At 37.6% G+C, this 22,002-nt stretch overlaps 2 protein-coding genes across 2 annotated transcripts; one reads left to right on the forward strand and one right to left on the reverse strand.

Moving 5' to 3' along the window:
* Positions 1 to 895: 895 nt before the first annotated feature.
* LOC102772697 (olfactory receptor 13C8-like) lies at positions 896 to 1,844 on the reverse strand. The gene has a single exon (XM_015567200.1). It carries the CDS (start codon positions 1,842 to 1,844, stop codon positions 957 to 959), a length of 888 nt encoding a protein of 295 aa, XP_015422686.1. The 3' UTR covers positions 896 to 956.
* Positions 1,845 to 7,970: 6,126 nt separating this feature from the next.
* LOC102770410 (olfactory receptor 13C3) lies at positions 7,971 to 8,974 on the forward strand. Its single transcript, XM_006768733.1, has one exon. The coding sequence runs from the start codon at positions 8,021 to 8,023 to the stop codon at positions 8,972 to 8,974; it is 954 nt and encodes a 317-aa protein (XP_006768796.1). The 5' UTR covers positions 7,971 to 8,020.
* Positions 8,975 to 22,002: the final 13,028 nt, after the last annotated feature.

Below are 22,002 nucleotides of genomic sequence, written 5' to 3' on the forward strand. Positions count from 1 at the left end.
TCATTTAGTTATTGAAAAATATTTATTGAGCATCTATTATATGTCATGTTCTATTCTAGGCCTTTGCAATGTAGGGTAATAAACAGATAAGTTCCTACTCTCAGAAAGCTTATATGTGTGGTAGACAGAAATAGTAAATAAATGAACAAATTAAAAATGAATATATATAAAAAATGAGTATATATATCATGTGCTGATTAATAATCACTTGAATAATTAATAATGTACTTTAGGTTATAAATTTCTTTTTAGAACACTTTTTGCCTTTATAGTTTTCTGAAGGCTTAGGAATAATTATGTTTTTCTGGGACTTCCTAAGAGATTTTCACCATTTTGCATTCCCATAATGGTATTTTTTTAAAGTAACATTTATTTTTTTTTAAAGTTAGCATGTGCATATATAGGAAACTAAAAAATACAAGCAAAGAACAAAGGCATCCATAATCACAAGCAGTTTGTAGTCTGTAATAGTATTTTTTATAACCACAAGTATGTGTTATTTCTGCAGTTAGAACAAATACTGATAGTAATCACAGAAACCAAATCAAAATATTTTATTATTTTTTAATGATCTGCTTTTTAAAAATTGTATGAGAGAGAGAGAGAGAGAGAGAGAGAGAGAGAGAGAGAGAAACGTTGTTGTTTTACTTATTTGTGCATTCATTGATTATTATGTGCCTTGACCGGAGATCAAACCCACAATCTTGGTGTATTTGGACAATGCTCTAACCAACTGAGCTACCCAGCCAGGGCCCCAAATATTTTCACAGTATGGTTTTGAATGAGATAGTAAATTCGTTTTCACATGGTAATTTTCTCTATTTGCATTTTGTGTCTGCCACAGCTTTGAATGGCGAGTCACATAGTGTAAATCAGTATCCATCTATAGTCCATCAGAGACGTTTTTCCTTCCCAGCATGTTCTTCACAGCAGCCTTTACATCTTCGTTCCGAAGACTAGATGAGAGGATTGAGCATGGGAGTCATCACTCCATAGAAGAGGGAGATAAGGGCCTCAGTGATGTCTTGATAATCTGTACCAACAGACTCTTTAAACTTGGGCTTTGCATACATGAAGAAAATGGTTCCATAGAATATAATCACCACTGTCGGGTGGGCTGAACAGGCGGAGAAGGCCTTATGTTTTCCTTCAGTGGAAGGGATCCTCAGAATAGCAGCAACAATAAAAATGTAAGAAAGGGAAATTATTAGCAATGGAATAACCAGAAAAATCAAATTTGACCCTACCATGCTGATCACATTGATTGAAATATCAGTACAGGCCAGTTGCAGGATAGCCAGAATTTCACAGACAAAATGGTTAATGACATTGTTAGCACAGAATGGTAATTGCATTGCGAGAAATGTCTGCACCACTGAGTCCATGAGCCCGGAGACCCAGGACCCAGCTGCCATGAGCATGTAGGCACCTTTGCTCATGATGACAGGGTATCTCAGTGGGTAGCAGATGGCCACATAGTGATCAAGTGCCATCACGCCCAGAAGCATACACTCTGTTGTCGCCATGGCAAAGGAGAGAAACATTTGCACCATGCACCCAGAGAATAAGACACGTTTCCTTACTGTCAGAAAGCTGTCAAGAATTAGTGGGACAGAGGAGCTTGTGTAGCAAATGTCCAGGAAGCAAAGATTACAGAGGAAGAAATACATGGGGGTGTGCAAGTGAGAATCATAAATGATTACTGAGATGATAACTCCATATTCCAGCAGGATCATCAGATACATCCACAAAACTAGCACAAAGAAAACTGTCTGGAGCTTTGGGTGGGCAGAAAGTCCAACCAGGGCAAATTCTGTCAATATGGAGTCATTGGTCCTTTCCATATCATGTATACCATTTCTCCAAAAGACTCTCTGGATGATAGAACAAAAATTTGTTAAAACATTGTAGGTAAGCGCTCCTCCTTTAAGAAACATATTCAGTTACTGTATGTAGTTCTGTATTTGGATGCAACGGTATAACTCCAGGACAAAAATCGTAAAATAAACGATAATACTGAGAACATAGAACCCATTTCCATCATCCGGCTCAGTTACAGCTGATGCATTGGATTTGAAGCATGTTCCCCATTCTACAAGAATACTCTCCTTTCTCTCTTACGTTTGTCGCTGGAGATGAATATTAGTTGCCAATTAACATGTTATTCTCAGTTGATTTCGTCTGACAGATCCTGTATGTATTTGAATGCTTGACCCAAGGCTACAAGGCTGACTTATCCTCCAGGCACAGTAGACCTACCATCCTGTTAGGAGACTATGAAAATATTTTGATTTCTTTTAAAATCTGAATAAAGCAATGAATTTTTAAGTTTTAATACATAGTATTTGTATATTTATCTTTGTGCCAATGCAGATATAAAGTGTAATATTATTGCATGGAAGAAAGAGCCCATAAGGGCAAAGTGCCGTAGGCCCATCAAAATCATAATGCAGTGCTGTGTGGTTAAGTCACTTTCTAGAGCTCAGTATGTTGTGCTGGTGGTATAAGCAGTCATTACATGTATGCATACAGTCTCCTTGAGGACAGCTGCCTTATTGAAAGGACATATATTACTTCAGTATCTACTTCAATTTGATGAGGAATTTTGTGTTCAAATACATACATACATATATTAATAAATGTTTTTTAATACAAATGAATTGAAAGTATTTACAAAGTCAATTTAATAATGAATAGAGTGATGTAATGTTATGTATTGTAGGCTACACTTGTTTATTTTTACTTTATGTAAGAACTATAACTGAGGGATCAACTGTAATAACTACTTTTATTAAAAATGTATACATTTAATTAAGTCAGTGACATGCAAACATTATTTTTTAGCAAATAAAACTTATATGGAAGCATAATATAGGAAACAAATTAAAAGGAGAATTTTTCTGGTCAAAGTTACACTGCTTTGCAGGGAAGGAAAAAGCACTATCTTTTAGTACCTTATTCACTCTTCCTCCCTCAATTTGGTTTCCAAGGAGCGTAGTTTGGACACAAATGCAGTAAGTATGGAGTAATATTGATAATCTGCATTTTAATAATTTTATTATCAAATAAAATAGTAATATGTGTATTGATTAGTCTATGCCATATATATTTCTAAGTGATTTTTATGCATAAAAATCCAAGGAATTAAGAACTATTATTGTATGCATATGAATTTTTCTTATTAGCCTTGCTTAAACTTTTGCTAAACATCACCAGTAAATCATAACATGAGTAGTCTGAAGAAAATAAAAAGCAATTATTTTGTGAGATGCAAGAAATAAATTTGGTGAAGGTCAATTCACAATTCTCATATAAACTATTTGAAGTTTAGAAATAGAAGGTAACTTCTTAATCTTAAAAGGAAACCATATACCAAAAACCAGTAGCAACTTATTATTTAGTAATAATTAAGACAGTTTATACATTTTCATTAAGATCTATAATAAGGATGCCCATTCTTACAGCTACTATTTAACATAAGTAAACCTGTTCAAAATCACAAGATAAGAAATGGCAGAGGTAGCAATAAAAGGAGACTGAAAAATTTATAAACCTAATGAGAAAAAATTAGTAAGATTCTGGATGTAAGATCAATGGGAAAATCAGTAGGTCTCCTTATATTAGCAATAAATGATTAACAAACATAATGGAAATTAACATAATAAAAATATGAAGCACCTGTGTTTTATCTTAAAGCATGCACAAAATATATAAATCATTTAAAAATTATAAATAGCCTAATAGACTGATTAATTGAAAGGGTAAACATGTTAATAAATGGTATAAAAATATAATTTCCCCCCAAATTAATCTATATATTCAATTAAATACATTCAAAATTTCAGCTAGTTTTGTTTTGAGGAATATGAGTACTCATTCTAAAATTTATATGGAAGAATAAAAGTACACACCTTGAACAATTAAATTTATAAAAGAAAAATAAGGAAAGCATCCATATTTGAAACACACTGTGAGCCACAGTAATAAAAATATTATTATAATGGTTCAGGGACATTTAAATAGTCTGGTAGAGAAGAAGATATCTCAGATACAGACACATGATTGTATGGGAATGACATGTCATATCTCCATCTCTCTCTATAAATCAATTTTAAAAATATATTTTAAACAAGATGTTTCTTGAGCATAGTGGACACACAGGATATGTACTTGTAGGCAGATGGACAATTTTACCATATCCATTAGTTTCTCAAATGTGCTCTGTATTTTGTATACTATGAAATTATATGTTGCTTTAATGTCTATAGTTTTTGCCTACAGTGCTACTTTTCACTGAAGGACCATTGGAAAAAAAAAAATTCTGAAAGGAGTTAGAGCTCAATTCTTCTTTGCCTAAACACTTTCTCTGTTCTTCAAACCAGAAAAACTTGTAATCTATGTTTTATGTGTTATTCTGAATTTTTATTGACATATAACATTGTGTTGATATGATATAATTATATATTACAAAATGAATACCATTAGTAATCATTGTTGGTGGAATGAAGATTGGTACAGTCACTATGGAAAACAGTATGGAATTACCTCAAAATATTAAAAATGAACTGCTTTATGTCCCAGCAAATCCACTTCTTGGAATACGTCCAAAGAAACCCAATACACTAATTAGAAAGAATATATGCCACCCCTGTGTTCATTGCAGTGTTATTTACAACTAGAGGCTCTGTGCACAAAAATTTGTGCACTTGTGGGGTCGGGGGTCCCTCAGCCCGGCCTGTGCCCTCTCGCAGTCTGGGACCCCTCGGGGGATGTCCACCTGCTGACTTAGGCCCGCTCCCCGGGGGATTTGGCCTAAGATGGCAGTCAGACATCCCTCTGGCAGCCCGGGAGCCCTCAGGGGATGTCCATATGCCAACGGGTAGCAGGCCTAAACTGCAGTCGGACATCCTTACTGCTGCTGAGGAGGTGGGAGAGGCTCCCACCACCACTGCTGTGCTGGCAGTCATCAGCCTGGCTTGTGGCTGAGCAGAGCTCCTTCTGTGGGAGCGCACTGACCACCAGGGGGCAACTCCTGCATTGAGCGTCTACCCCCTGGTGGTCAGTATGTGTCATAGTGACTAGTCATTCCCAGTCGTTCTGCTGTTAGGGTCAATTTGCATATTACCCTTTTATTATATAGGATAGCCAAGATTTGGGAGCAGCCCAAGTGTCCAGCAGTAGATAAATGGATAAAAAAGCTATGATACATTTACACAATGGAATACTATTCAGCTGTGACAAAGAAGGAAATCTCATCTTTTGTGACAACACGGATGGACCTGTAGAGTATTAGGCTAAGTGAAATAACCATTCAGAGAAAGATAAGTACTATATGATTTTACTTACATGTAGAATCTAATGAACAAAATAAATTAACAAACAAAATAGAAACAGACTCATAGATAGAAAACTGACTGACAGCTGCCAGAGAGGAAGGGGTTGTTGGGCTGGATGAAAACGTGAAGGGATTAAGCAAAAAATAATAACAACTCATAGACAGACAACTGTTAAATGACAATGCCTTTAATTCACAACAAATATCTGTTTATAATATCTAGATAATTTTAAATATGATTTTATTGATTTTTAGAGAGAGAGAAAGGGAGAGGGATAGAGAGATAGAAACATCGATGAGAGAGAAACATCGTAGATCAGCTGCCTCCAGCAGCCCCCCTCCCCCCCGACACACACTGGGGATCAATCCCAAAATCCTGGCATGTGCCCTGACTGGGAATCATGACCTCTTGGTTCCTGGGTCAATGAGACACACCCGCCAAGCTAGATCATTTTAAATTCTAGTGTTTTGTTTTGGTAATTACCATTTGAATGTGTAATTTCTTGCTTTGAATTCACCTTACTTTGGTAAACATATTTTGAGTTAAAATTCTCTCTCACATTTTATAAAGTTAATTTGGTGATTATTTGCCTCTGTTTCCAAAGTTACATGGGTAGGAGAATGTCATTTCATTTTTATGCTTTAGTTTAGCTACAGTTTATTCCCAGTAACAATCTTAATTGTGTCTGTGGGACACTGTCCCTGACACACCCAGAAGTTTCTTCATTCCACAGAGCTATCCTTCCAACTTTAAATTGCTTTGGGAATTGGGGAGCAATTACAACTGTTACATTACAAATATTAATTTTTTCACATCTGTGGAATCTGGCATTGTTTGTTGAACCTGACCTTAATTCAGATGCTGACATTAAAACTAAGAAGAAAGTAACTGGTTCTTTTAGGAGGTAGGAATAATTTATCAGTAGAAAGGTAAGTCTTCAATACCATGAAACTATATTTCAATCTACAGTAAAACTGTTATTTAATATTCAATTCATTGTCAGCAAAATACAGATGTGAATCATTTTTATTATTTCATTATTATTTATAAAATGTCCTTTAATCCTCAAAGCAATTTCCCTGTGCTATCTCATTATTTCCATATAATATCACAGCAAGAAAAGTAAAACAGGTATTTTTATCACCATTTTTAAAATGAAAAGACTGCAGCTCTAATTAGGAGCTTAGAACTTCAAACCAGACTTTTATTTTAGCCTGAGAGACTATTTCAGTATGTTAAACTCATGTCATATATATTCCAATAAAGTCAGTAGTTCCTTCTTATCTAGGGTTTCACTTTCCACAGTTTCAGTTACATAATGTAATTATACTTATAATGTCTTTTCATATGTACTTTTCCTGTATCCAACTGAATTGTCAGCTTTGTAATGGCAGGCATTTTATTCTTTTATTTATTCTTTTGTGCTTAGAGTATGACTGGGTTAAAGGTCTGGCAAAGTTTAGCCCACTTTAAAAAACTTTGTCTTTCAATAATATTTTTCCTTTAGGATGTTTACAAACATGATAGGAATATGGAGCTTCTTGTAAAACAAAAAAGTATGTTCTTGTCATATTTCAGGATGGCATGCCCATCCATAATAAAGCAAAGAAAATCTATCTGGATCAGAAAAATCTGCGTTATCTACCAATTTGGTGTAGGCTGAAGCCTTGTTACCCAAGTGTGTTCAGACCTGTTGCATAAGTATCACCTGGGCACTCAGGATAAATGCAGAATCTCAAGAGCTGCCCTGAACACAGAATCTAAATTTCTCAAGATACCCAGACGGTTCATATGTAGATGAGAGTTAGTGAAGCTGTGAACTAGACTTGATAGGAGCTCCGAGCTCCACTTACTGCTACCTTGTTAACTTTGGAGAAGTTCCATCTCTTATATTTGAAAAAATAGGAATAATATAAAAGATTATATTTTATAAATCAAAGTGGTGTATATTTATATAAAATATTTAAACCTAATTTTCTTAGGTTGAATTAAATGAATCAGTTATCAAGATACACTCTGAAACCACAGAATAAAATAAGTGAAGAGACTGTGTAATGTTCTCTGAAGATTATAACATTCATGTGGAGCTGATATATGCAATGATCTCACAGAAGATACCCAGAGGGGCTGGAATATGAGATCAACTATGTTTAAACATGTTAAATGTCAGTTAATATCATTCAATTTATTATTAATTACCTATAAAAGATATAATTAAATTGACTAATCTAAGGTATGCAGGCTGAGAAAGAAATATGCACCAAAAAATCAAAGTTGCTGTGAAATTTTACCATCATTATTAATTCCAAATCTAATTTTCAATGTTTTGCCATTTCCACTGCTTGCTTTCTGGGACAGATGAAGAAGTCAGGCTTATAATTAGTAATTAGTCAAGAGTTTAGAAATCTCAACCCAGGGACATGTCCTCAACAACAGGAAATATTACTTCTGTGTCTGATCAGAGGTAGATCTTCATATATTGGCATTGTATGCTGGTACTTCCATCTTGCCCAATTTCATTGTATTCTAGTTACATGCATTGTTGAAGATAACCAGATGTTAGAGCTTCAAGCAAACACTCCTTATAACCCATTCTAAAAAATGAATTGTTCAGTAAATTTTTACAAGTGTTTCTTGGCAGTGAATGCATTTTATATTACATCTTCCTTCTGAAAGCAGATGACATGGATAAAATTAACCAGACATTTGTGTCAGAATTTCTACTTCTTGGTCTTTCTGGATACCCAAAGATTGAGATCATTTACTTTGCTGTAATTCTAGTTATGTATCTAGTGATTCTGATTGGCAATGGTGTTCTGATCATAGTGAGCATCTTTGATTCCCGACTTCATATCCCCATGTACTTCTTCCTGGGCAACCTCTCTTTCCTGGATATCTGCTATACATCCTCCTCTGTTCCCTCAACATTGGTGAGCTTAGTCTCAAAAAAAAGGAACATTTCCTTCTCTGGATGTGCAGTGCAGATGTTCTTTGGGTTTGCAATGGGGTCAACTGAGTGTTTGCTCCTTGGCATGATGGCCTTTGACCGCTATGTGGCCATCTGTAACCCTCTGAGATACCCCATCATCATGAGCAAGGTGGTGTATGTTCTGATGGCTGCTGTGTCATGGCTCTCTGGCGGAATCAACTCAATGGTGCAAACATCTCTTGCCATGCAATTGCCTTTCTGTGGGAATAACATTATCAATCACTTCACATGTGAAATATTAGCTGTTCTTAAGCTAGCTTGTGCTGATATATCCCTCAATATTATCACCATGGTGATATCAAATATAGCATTTCTGGTTCTTCCACTGCTGGTCATTTTTTTCTCCTACATGTTCATCCTTTACACCATCTCGAGAATGAACTCAGCCACTGGGAGGCACAAGGCCTTTTCCACCTGCTCAGCACATCTGACTGTGGTGATCATATTTTATGGAACCATCTTCTTTATGTATGCCAAACCCAAGTCTCAGGAACGGCCTGGGGAAGACAAGTTGCAAACTTCAGACAAGCTTATTTCCCTCTTTTATGGGGTAGTGACCCCCATGCTAAATCCTATAATCTATAGCTTGAGAAATAAGGGTGTAAAAGCTGCTGTGAAATATCTGCTGAACAAAAAACCTATTCAATAAATATTTTCTATTCAGAAAATATAAGTCTGTGTGTAATAGGTACAAAGGTGGACTCAGAGGTAAATCAGTAAGAACCTCCTTGTGGAAAGCATGGTGAAGGAGAAATATTTTTATTCTTCTCCTTCCCTAACCCTGTACAGCAAGAATTACTGAGAAATACAGTTCTCTATAAACTTAGCTTCCAATATGCTCTGATTCCAGATCACACAAGAACAACGAATTCTATTAGCGTCTCCTGGTGATATCTAAAATGAGCGTTTCTGTTATACGGTGTGGAAATATAGTAGAAACAATCACAAACAGCTTTGGAAGTAGAGAGGCAAGAGTACAAAATCTGTAATTACACAAACTACCTACATGATATTGGATAGATTCTCTTTGTAAGCCATAGTTAACCTTACGATGCAAAAGGAAATGACTAAAATCAGGTCCCAGTGGAGAAGGGACTCAGCATAGTACCAGCTTTGTAGTGCCCTAGAATTTCAGAATTGAAGCTAAGACTCCAAGTTGAGGACTAAACGTTACTACTAAGCTCCTCTTTCACCTCAGCTAATAATTACAAGAGCTGGATATTGTCCCATAAAAATCACTCTGCTAATATGCCACACCCTCCCTTGTCTTTCCCTCCATATCTATATAAAGAAAAGTTAAGGCCAGGAGAAGAAACTTCTACCTTATGGGGAGTGCACAACAGAGTGGTGAGAGGTGTGTCCCTGCAGTCCCTGTGGAAGAATAGGAAAGTTGTTTTTCCAATGCAAGCCATGTGAGGGTGTGCTACAAAAACACTCTTTTAAGGTTTTGGGTGCCTGCAAAGAAAGAGCATCTGGGTTTTGTCTTCAAGAATGAAGACTTGCTGAACTTTCAAGACTGCAAACTAGCAGAGAACTATCTAAAGGAGGGAAGAAAGTAGGTATTTTATGTCAAAATAAACATTTCAAATCTGTCTGAGATGTTCTCAAAGGATCCAAAGGAGTGGTAAAAACAGTGATTGGGGGAATAAAAGCAGTTCTTTTATTCTCCAACGCATTGAAACTCTTCAAAAAATTTATCATAGTTTTTCTTTTTTTTACCATCTAGCTTTCCCATAATCTCTTGGTCCATTGTGATAGCTAAACTTTGATTTTATTTTCTTTCTTTCTTTTTTTAAATATATTTTTACTGATTACAGAGAGGAAGAGAGAGGGAGAGAGAGATAGAAACATCAATGATGACAGAGAATAATTGATTGGCTGCCTCTTGCATGCCTCCCACTGGGGAACTGACCCTGCAACCCGGGCATATGCCCTTAACTGGAATCAAACCCAGGACCTTTCAGTCTGCAGGCGTCAGCTCTATACACTAAGCCAAATTGGCTAGGGCTGATTTTATTTTCTTAATTTTACTCTTTCCTGTTTTAGAGCCACAACATGACCATATTCATATCTCCTACTCAGAGTCTGCGTTCTTTGCCAATCCACCTCCTATGGGTTGACCAGGTTTCTACATAAATGATGTGGTCACTAAATTCTGCTGTTCTGCCACTGCTCCACCAGAATGAGAGTGTTGCTACTGCAGAAAACATTCAGCTGTTCCTCTCTCCTCCGGGTGGGTACCATTGGCATTGCTTTGGGTTCTATACAGAAGGGCATGTACTAGACCCTGTGGATGATGGCTTTTGAACTTCTAGTGCTCCTCCTCTTCCCTCCTCCCCAGAGGCCCTGCATTTGTATCTGATCCTTGTTTAATTCTCTTTAACTTTGATTTATGACAACAAGGCTTTAGGCATGTAAAATATTATTTAAATAATTTTAACCAACTCTTTAGTACCTTAGTTTTAATCCCCTTGCCCCCATAGCTTTTCAACTTTGAGTATAATGTTAAGCTGTGAACTTGTCATATATGGTCTTTGTTATGTTTAAGTACCTACTTTCTATATCCTGATTTATTGAGAATTTTTATCATGAAAGTGTATTGAATTTTATCAGGTGCTTTTTCTGCATCTATTGAATAAATCATATGGTTTTAAATCTTCATTTTGTTTATATGGAGTTTCATGTTTATTGATTTGCAAATGTTGAATCATCCTTGCAACTCATGGATAAATCCCGCATGATCCTTTTAATGTGTTGTTGAATTTGTTTTTCTTGTATTTTGTTGAGAATTCTTTTATCTATGCTCATCAGAAATATTGGTCTGTATTATTCTTTTCTTGTAATGCCCATACCTGGTATTGGTATGAGGGTGATGCTGTCCTTTTAAAAATAAATTTGGAAGCATTCCCTCTTCTTCAGTTCTTTGGAAGATTTTTAGAGGGACTGGAATTAATTTTTTTTTTAGATATTTGGCAGAATTCATCATTGGAACCATCTGGTCCTGGACTCTTCTTTTTTTGGGAGGTTTTTTATTATTGATTTACTCTCTTTCCTCATTACTTCACTCTTCAGATGAACATAACACAATCACATGCAGCAATTTTACATTTTATTTCCTGCTTTCATGTAATTGATATCATGTTTCTGTATTGTTTTTCTATTAACAAATTTCTGTGGTATTAGTTAATTCATACTACTTTTACCTTTATATACTAGTAATAAAAATGATTTATATGCCACCATTGCAGTATATATTTATATTTATCATTAACAGTGAGGTGCATATTTTATATACTTTCAGGTCCCCAGGTGGATGAGGTTGCCTCCAGGACCTTGGTCAATATTGCTAGTTTTGGGACAAGGGTCTGCTTTAGGGTCCACAGACAGTGGGCTTTTTATAGGTGCACTGATGCATGTAGCCTTCAGGTCCCTGGGAGGGTTCCCAACAGGGCCCTGGGCTGGTCCACTTTTTGACTGTGGCTGTGAGGAGCTGGAGCCAATTTATGGTACCCTTTCAAGATCTGCAGTGGAACTGAGGTCAAGTGCTTACCTCCAGAGACACAGACTAAAAGTGTGTGCAAACAGTACTTCTCTCTGGTTGCAAAGGTTCTAGTTCCTTCTAGAGAAACTGAGGTCAGCAGGTCTACTTCCAGGGATTTAGACAAGTATGTCTCTAGGTGGGCCCCTGGTGGGCAGCGAGTTTTCCAGCCTGAAGGGACTGGAACAGATATATAGGCCAATTCAGGATATGCAGCCAGACAGAGGTTGGAGGGCTTGCCATGGAGCACAGAGAGAGTGTGTCTCCTGCCTAGTCCCTGGACAAATACTCCTGTTGGCCAAGAGCAGCTGGAGCCAGGTCACGGCTACTTCAGGGCCACAGCCAGGAGTGAGGTCGGTGAGCCTGTTGCCTGTGGCATGGGGAGGCATGACTCCTGATGGGTCCTTCGGCAGATGGTACTGGTGGTAGGATCGAAGCCAAACAGTTTTGTAGCCACGTCCACAGGGGAACAGGGCTGGTTCTAGGTTAGTATGTGGAACCATAGTCCATAGTTGGTGAGTCTGCCTGCCTTCTGAAAATGGCCCTCCAGATTCCGTCTATTTTGCAGTGAAATGTAGCATCTTTTGGAAAATTACAGCCAGAATCTGTGTTAATATCTGTAACATAGCTTAATAGATTGTTTGAAACACTTTAATAATATACCATTTCTCTATCTGAATTCATGCCCCAAACTAACCATTCTGGATTATTTTTAGTTTACTTTTTGGCCTTAAACATTTGAATTCACTTTTGCCCTATAAGTTTATTTATATTATTGATTATCTGTATTTCATCTCATTCCAAAAAAAGGTTGATGATAGCATTCTGCATGACATTAACCTTTCTAAAAGAATGAAGATAAACTAAGCAAAAAAGCTAAATGGCAATGCATTTAGTTCACAACAAATATCTGTTTTATTTAATTTATAATATCTGGACCATTTTCAGTTCTATCATTTCACCTTGGAACTTATCATTTGAATTAAGATCTTACTTTGAATTAACTTTGCTTTGGTAAGCATATTTTGGATTAAAAAGCTCTGACATAAAGTTAATTTGGTCAACATTTGTTCTTGTTTCCATAAGGTGCATGGGTCGGAGAATGTCATTTTATTTTTGTGCTTTAGTTCGGTCACAGTGTATTCCTAACAGCCATCTTAATTGGGTCTGTGGGACACTGTCCCTGACACACCTGAAGTTTCTTCATTCCACAGAGCTATCATTCCAACTTTAAATTGCTTTGGGGATTGGGGAACAATTACAACTGTTGCATTACAAATATTTATTCTTCCACATCTGTGGAATCTGGCATTGTTTGGTGAACCTGACCTTAATTTAGAATGCTGACATAAATACTAAGAAGAAAGTAACTGGTTCTTTTAGGAGGTGGGGAATAATTATCAGTAGAAGAGTAAGTCTTCAATACCATGAAACGGCAATCTTCATTCCATAATTTAAGCTATTATTAAATATGGATTTAAAATGTGAACAGTGTGAGGAAATACGTATACTAATGTATTATTGTTACCAAATAGCTATGATTTATTATCATTGTTATTTTTATGTAATGCCCATTAATTCATAAAGCAGTTTTCATATGCTACTGAATTTTTCTCAAAACAAAGCTGGGAGAAAAGTAAGTCAGGTATTTTTATCACTACTTCACAAATGAGAAAACTGAGACTATATATTAGAAGAAAAGAACCTTAAACCTAGACCTTTCTCTTCTAAGCCCCAAGTACTTTTTCATTAAGTTCACCTCATGCTATATCCATTCACATGAGTACAACTGAGTGACCTTCTGTACTGGCATTGTCTATATACGACAGCATTATTTTAGTGCTGCTGACTGGAGAGTTTTTAAAACATCAGATCTGGCTGCAAATGAATAACTTGGGCATATTAAAATTTTCTTGAGTATGAATCCACAAATACTACGCAGGCAAGTTGCTTAAGAACCTAGAATGTACACCTTCACCAATTTAGCCCAAACCCAACGTGTGCAGCCACTTTGTTAGGCTCTAGGTATAGAGGGATGAGCAAGACAGACACACGCCTTTCCTCCTGCCTCTCTTTTTTGTACAGTACACAAAGTAACCAATTTAAATTTCTGGGAGAAGAAGAACAAAGGCAACAAGAAAGAACTGTTTCAAGGTGGGTTTGAATTGGTGAGGGAATTTCTGCCTAGGAGGGGAAGGCTTGAAGCTAGTGGCAAGAAAAGTGGTTTAAGTGGCCCAAGATATATTGTCATTACATTTTTCTGAAAGTGGAAGCCAACAGGCTCTCCAGGCCTGCACCCCAAAGGGCTGGACCTGGATCACCACCACGTTTCGTGGTAAGCCATGTTTGGTATCTTCTTTCGCGTTCATGCTGGGGCTGATCAGAGTACTCTTGTCCCTATCTGAGGCGTCCCTTGGCAAATTTCTGATCCCACTTGGGGGAACTTTGTTTATCCTAGGAAGTCGTATAGAGTGAGTGTAGAATCATTTCATAGGTAATGGAGTATTTGGGGACATATCATTTAGTCCCACAGCCCTGAATCTTTCATCATGGTAAGAAGTACTCACAGGTTGGATCACTTTGGCCACGTTCTGTCTTTAACATTTGAAAAAAAAAATAGGGATAATGAGAAGAATAACTTGGGTTTTGTAAAGTCAAAAGTGTTACACACACAAATATATTTAAACTTTATTATAGTTTTCTTGGGTACATAAATTATGAATAACTTGGAAGTCACAGAATAAAATAAATGAAGAGTGACTATTGTTCTTTAAAGGTTCTCCATCATATACATGCATAGTTGGTCTGCACACTGATCTTGCAATAGGAACTAACAAAATAATGAGAGTGGGCTATAACTATGAGATCAACAACTAACTTTATCTTTGAGCAGATGTTAAATTACAGAGTACAAGGTTTAATTTACTATAATCAAATGTTTGCCCTATAAAAACACACAATTTAACTGACTCAAAGGAGATACAGAATGTCAGGTAGACAAATACTTATGAAAACCAAATTTGCTTTATATTTTTGAAAATTTCTACTAAATACAGTCTCAAAATTCCAGCATGTTGCCTCCCTCACTACTCCCTCACTGAACCTGTCTAAATGAAGAAATCAGGTTTGTTGTCTGAAATATTCTAAGATTTCTTAGAAAAATCAACTTAGGGTGTGGTGTCATCTAAAGAAAGGTTGCTTCTAAATTTGCTTCTGATCCTAGTAGATCTGAACACATTAGACACAGGACAGAGGATTTTCAACATCCCAGGATCATTTTATTCTGGGCACGAACTGTTGAAGACAACAACATATGTCAGGAGCAGATGACAGAAGTTAAAGAAAACACACTTTCTGTGTCACCCTAGAGTAAGACATCTGTTACATTTGTTGCTTGGCAGTGAAAATATTTTATGTTAGATCTTCTTTTGATATCCTGAAAGCTGGGACATGGATATAACAAACAAGAAATTTGTGAAAGAATTCGTTCTTCTGGCACTCTGGTTACCCAAAACTTGAGATCATTTACTTTGCTCTAATTCTGGTTATGTATCTAGTGATTGTGATTGGCAGTGGTGTTCTGATCATAGCGAGCATCTTGGATTCCCATTTTCACACCCTATGTACTTCTTCCTGGGCAACCTTTCTTTCTTGATATCTGCTGTACATCCTCCTCGGTTCCCTCAACATTGGTGAGCTTAGTCTCAAAGAAAAGGAACATTTCCTTCTCTGGATGCGCAGTGCAGATGTTTTTCTGGTTCACAATGGGGTCAACAGAGTGTTTGCTCCTCGGCATGATGGCCTTTGACCACAATGTGGCCATCTGTAACCTTCTCCATCATCATGAACAAAGCAGTATGTGTACTGGTGGCTTCTGTGTCATGGATATGGATTGGCAAAGAGTACAGCTCTTAGCTAGGAAATTGGCTCTAAAACCAATAGGAAAGAGAAAAATTAGGTAAAAAAATAAGGACAAAACACGGTGTCAAAATGGTTGGTGATGTGGACCAATGATATGCTATGCTCAGCCATGGCAGAAGAACCTACGAAAAGGAAATAAAGTATTTTTAATAGGTTTACTGAGGAGTTTCAACTCACTGGGGTATAAAATGAAGTGTTTTTCTCTTCCCAGTTGCTAATTACAGCCCTCTTTCAAAGCCTAAAAAACATTTCAGACGAGCTAAAAAATGTCTGGTCTTCTTCAGCTCTAAAATACCCACCCTCCAGCTCTTCTCTAAACTAACTTAGTCTACAGCCCAGAGAGCAAAAGCTCAGCAAGCCTCCATTCATCAAGCTAGACATCAGTTCTCTTTGCAGGCACCTAAAACTGCAACCACTCTTCTGTAGCAGAGAGACAGAGAGACATATTACTTGGGTTGTAACGTCATCTGGTGTTCACTGTACAGTATAACTTGATTCAGGGAGTTAGAACATCTTGTTAACATATTTTAAAAACATGTGTAAAAAGAGGAAAATGAGCTCTAAGCTGAAATCATAACATGGCCTTGCAGGTGCTTAGTTAATATTTTACTTTGACATGTTCTAGAAATTCCTGGGAGCAGCATGAAAGATGTACTGATAAAGGGCGCTGAGGCAGGTGGCCCCACAGAGGTCTCAGGCATCTCTCTGCATGGGTACACTGTGAGGGAAGTGACCTGATGAATATGTGGGTCGAAGGAGGTTTGTGTGTTTTTTTGATGCTTTACTGATGTCCCCTAGAGAAGACAATAATTCATCCCCAATTAACCATGTCTGGCTGAAAATCATTACACCTCCCCAAAGAAGAGTTACGATCAAGGGAAAGACAACTTCATCTTCTTAGCAGTAAAGGCTGTTACTCACGTTGAAGACTCCATGGAGTCATGTTTTCCAGGGGGGGATGAGCATTGAACTAAGACAGGGTTTCTGCAGAAGAGAATGTATTAGTTTGGTAGGCTAATGTAACAAAATACCCCAGACTAGGCAGCTTAAATAGCAGACATTTATATTTCTCCCAGTGCTGCAGTCTGCAAGTCCAAGGTCAAGATGTTAGCAGGTTTAATTTCTCCTCTGAGAAGACCTTCCCCGAGGCCTCTCTCCTTGGTTTGCAAATGACTGCCTCCATTGTATGTGTTCACGTGGTCCTCCCTCTGAATGCACCTGTCTGGTGTCTCTGTGTATCTAAATTTCCTCTTCTTATGAACTCCATTCATATTGGATTAGTGCCCACCCTAATGAGCTCATTTTAACTTGAATATCTCTTTGAAAACCTTGCCTCCCAAGTATGGTCACAGTCTGAGGTACTGGAGGTTAGGACTTCAAAATATAAATGTAAATTTTGGGAGACAAAAAGGTATGGTCTGTTAGCATTGTAAGGTCTGGGGCTGGGAAAATAGGGTCTTTCCTGATCCCACCCGCTGAGTTGGACAAAACAAACCAGAACTGCTGAGCCACATCCTGCTGGACAATAGCTGCCATCCTGGGACCCACCAGAACATCCTGTTGTGCTGATGGCCAATAAATAACCACCAGAGACTTCTTAAGATGGCCAGGGTGCCGCTGCACCAACTTCCCGCTCATACATCACCCGCCACAAGCTACCTCAGATAAACCTGATTGGTCCAACAGCAGCATAAAAAATCTCTGCCAGGCATAGGCGGGTGTGACTCCCCCCGTCCTGCACCCCCAGATGGCGGGACCTCACCGGAGAGCTTTCAGTAAACGCGATCTTTTGCTCTTACCCTGCTTGTCTTGGTCAATTTATTGGTTTCGGTCAGATTAAATCTTACATCTCAGATTAAACCTTACATTAAACCTTACAGGCATCTGGCTATTTTATACTTCGTCAGGAAGTTAATCAGGGTCTAGTATTAAGGCTTGTACCTGGATGTGGAAGAAAGTAGGGGGTTCTGTGAAATAATCTGCTCACACAAATCCATACTGACCAGCTCTCTAAGTACTGGTGTTTTCTTTCTAGGTAGTAGTGAGTATACCCTCCTGATGAACTTCCTGGCACCCTTCTTGAACCGGGACAATAGCAAACAGATGCATTAGGCAGGTGCAGTGGTCATGGTTGATAGCTGAGTGCACAGAACTATGTTTGCACTGCATTTCCTAAAAAAGTAAAAATGGCATTGCCTTGTCCCCGACCTCATGGCCTGAGGATTTCAAAGTAGTATCATCTCTATTTTCCAGTATAATTTTTGGTTTGTTAGGGTTTTCTAAGTCTGGCATAGAAGCTATATTTTAAAAAATCATGTTTCCAAAAAAACTTCTGAGGAGAATGCCAAAGAAATATGGCCAAAAAATTGGAAAAATAAAAGGCATTTTTCATCCTGAACCAGGAACATGGGGCAACACCAGAGGTTAGAAAGTCTAGAGCAGGGGTGGGCAAACTTTTTGACTCGAGGACCACAATGGGTTCTTAAACTGGACCAGAGGGCTAGAACAAAAGCATGGATGGAGTGTTTGTGTGAACTAATATAAATTCAAAGTAAATGTCATTACATAAAAGGGTACGGTCTTTTTTTTCAATAGTTTTATTCATTTCAAACAGGCTGTCGTTTGCCCACGGCTGGTCTAGAGAGATGAAAGGTAGTAGTAATGGATCCAAACGAACAGGAGGAGGCCTGTTAGTGAGTAAACACAAATGGCTGGACCTTTGAATAGTTCTACCAGTAGTGTCGTGCCTGGAATATAGCAGTGGCTGAACAGAATGAATACATAGTCATCACAGAAGTCATGCTTCTGCAAACTGGCACAAGATAACAAGCAAGGGAAGGCCACACTGGCCTGCCCTGTGTAAAATAGGAGGCAGCTCTGGTGTGAACTCTGTACTCCTGCATTTATCTAAGTATAGTTTGAATTATGTATCCCTTAAAAAAATTGGGTTTAAATTTAAGCTCTATGCTGTTATAATCCTCTATTTTCACTAGATGGCAACAGAGACTAACTTGTGTATGAGCTGCCCCACTGTAAAGCCTCAGAAAGAAAACAGAAAAGCACTGGTTTGCTTTCCTCCCTCTTGTTATTAATATTAACAAATAGTGAAAAGAAGTTGTTCTACTCATATTTTTGTTCAGAAGATTTTAAAGCAAACTATTGAAGAGAGTTGGTAGTGTCTTTTAACTAAGATTAAATACTAAGTAATAGTTCCGTGCTCAGCATTGAGCTGGAGGCTGTGGGGAATAGAAATAGAGGCTTCATCCACGCCCTTGAACACCCTATCTCTTCCATCTATGCATCAGTCAATAGATCTTTTTGTCTTGCCAATGCATAGGGTAAACAATAGGAAAGCTCTGGAGGAGCACCTGTAGCTAGTGCTATTCCTGCTTCTGCTTGGTGTGCTCACAAGAGACCAGGATAAAATACAGCATTGGTTTCAATGCAAGTGATTTTTAAATAGAGTTAAAAATAAATAAATAATAAATAAATAAATAAAATAAAGTTAATAGTTATATATGTGGCTCATATTTGTGTTCATTGGACGCTGCTGGACTATCATGTAGCAACGTTAAGTTATTTTTGAAGCTTTAGCCAAGGCAGAACTCAAGGTCATCCCATGATTTCAATGGGGGTGAGAGTGAGGTAGTGGCTTGTCTTGACAAGACAGACACTGTTGTTTCCAATCAATAACTTTAAAGAAGGTGTTTTAGTTTGCTAGGGCTGCTGTAACAAACTATTGCAAACGGGTCAGCTTAAACAACAAAAAAAGTGTTATCTCACAGTTGTGGAGGCTACAAATCCAAAATGAAAATGCCAGCAGGGTTGGTTCTTTCTGAGGGATGTGAGAGAGAATCTGTTGTTTCGTGTCTCCTGGCTAGTTTCTGGTGGTTTGCTGGCCATCTTTGGCTTTTCTTAGCTTGGTATTCCTTGGCATCACCCCAATCTCTGCCTACATCTTTGTTCTTCCTGTGTCCATTTCTGTATCCAAGTTTTCCCTTTTTATATGGACACCAGTCTTACTGGATTAGGGGCCTAGCCTACTCCAGTATGACCTCATCTTAACTAATTGCATCTGCAGTGGCCCTATTGCCAAATAATGTCACATCCTGAAGTACAGGGGGCTAGGACTTTAACAAACTATGTGTATTTGAGGAACACAAGTCAATGTTTAACAGAGGCTTTAAAACTAGCTCCCAGGAAGGTAGTATAAGTATCCTGTGATAGATTTGCTTTGTGTGTGTATGTGTGTCGGGTTAATTTCATGAGATGGCCAATGTTCCCCTCTGTAGAAATGTATAAAATGTATTATGGAATATTTATACTAAAAAGCAAGTATAATTATGTTTTCCCCTTCCCTCTCTCTCTTCCTTCCTTCCTTCCTTCCTTCCTTCCTTCCTTCCTTCCTTCCTTCCTTCCTCCCTTCCTCCCTTCCTTCCTTCTCTTCCTAATTATGATTATATTTTTGCACAATGATGTTGATATTCCATTTGGTACATGACTGGGAAATACTGAATCAGTAGAAAATAGTAGGGGCTTAAAAGGAGGAAAGTATAGGAGAGGTTTATAGCTTATCGAAATAGCAGTCAAACTTATATTTAAACAAAAAATGACAACATAGAGCCTTACTAAGTTATGAATAACTAAGTTTTCTATAACAGATATTCTAAGGTTTTTTTTTGCCCAAATGGACTTAAACTTTTGTGGGTTTTTTGTTTTGTTTTTTTTTTTTAGCAATGAAGGACACTCTAGCTGCTTCCCTCATAGGCAAGGCAAGGCAAGGTACTCCTAGTAACATCATTTTTATGCTGTTTGCTATCCAAGATGAAGCCCATTAGGGAATGACATGGCCAATAGCAGCCAAACTGACCATGAGGAAGAATGCTCACAAATAGGATGCTGGTGAGTGACTGCTTCAGCAAGCACATTAGTCAGCCATGGTTGAAGAATAGCTTTCATGTGAAGGCTCAGTTTTCAGCAGAGAACTCTGAGCTGGGTAAGGCATGCTTTCTGTATTCGGGAGAATACCCTCATTCATATAGGCTTATTCAACAACCTGGACACACAGGTGCATTATAGTAGCCTGAAGAATGACCTGAATATCACTGTGAACAGGACCAAAACCTAGGGCAAGTGCCAGAAACTTGCAAGTGGATGGTGGAGATCCTATGCCAGCTTGTGTGTGGTTCTGTACTCTTGCCATTGCCTCTTTTTCCAAACCTTTTGGCCATTCTGCTGGCCATGTTTATAGGTCAGGCAACTAAGGGTGGGCAGAACGCTCAGCACACACCTCCTGGATATATCTGAACACATTGCTGAGCATGACTGTCATCATTATTAGTGTCCTCTTCTCCAATGAAGGGCAGCTCTTGAATGTCCTCTATTAACCTTAATGTGCTCATTAACTCTTCAATTCATCAGCATGCTTAATTAATATTATTTAAATACTTAACTCTTTTCCCACTGGCTTAAATTAATTTTCAAAACTCAATTTTGCCTCATTCAACAACTTGTTAATATATGAACCAACTTTATTCCTGATTGTAATTATATAATTTGGTCATGCAATGGAGTCATATTTCAGCAGAAAAAAAATCTTTCTAATTTGTATTTCAGGTCAACTATAAACCTTCAGAGAGAACACTGTTTTTTAGTGCTTTGCCAGTAGAGTAATTGTGAGCTCTACTGTTGTAAGAGAACATAACTGAAGGTCTAGGAATAGAACTCAGATAAAACATATTTTGGAATTGGAAGCCTGGTTAAAGGCTCTTTAAAGGACCAACAATTTACTTGACAAATTATTTTCAGGCAAGGCACAGGAGACAAATCCAAATGTTTTTATTGTTGATTTTAATATTTTTAAATAGTAATGGAAGCACTTGAAGTGGGACCTAGTGAAAACTGGAGGTCTACATACCAATATAAGATATGGTCCAAGTCTTCAAGGAGTCACATAGACTGAAGGTGGCAACTAATTTGTTTGAGCTCACACTGTGTTTCCAGCATTGAGCACAACATACATACGTATTACGGAACTCACTGAAAACAGTTAACCCAGTTGTTTTGGAATTGGAAGCCTGGTTAAAGCCTCTTTAAAGGACCAACAATTTACTTTCAGGCAAGGCACAGGAGACAAATCCAAATGTTTTTATTGTTGATTTTAATGTTTTTTTTAAAGAATAAATAATTTAGAAATGGACAAACACAACTGAAGTATG

Source organism: Myotis davidii, unplaced genomic scaffold (assembly GCF_000327345.1).
Source record: "Myotis davidii unplaced genomic scaffold, ASM32734v1 scaffold723, whole genome shotgun sequence".
NCBI lineage: Eukaryota > Metazoa > Chordata > Mammalia > Chiroptera > Vespertilionidae > Myotis > Myotis davidii.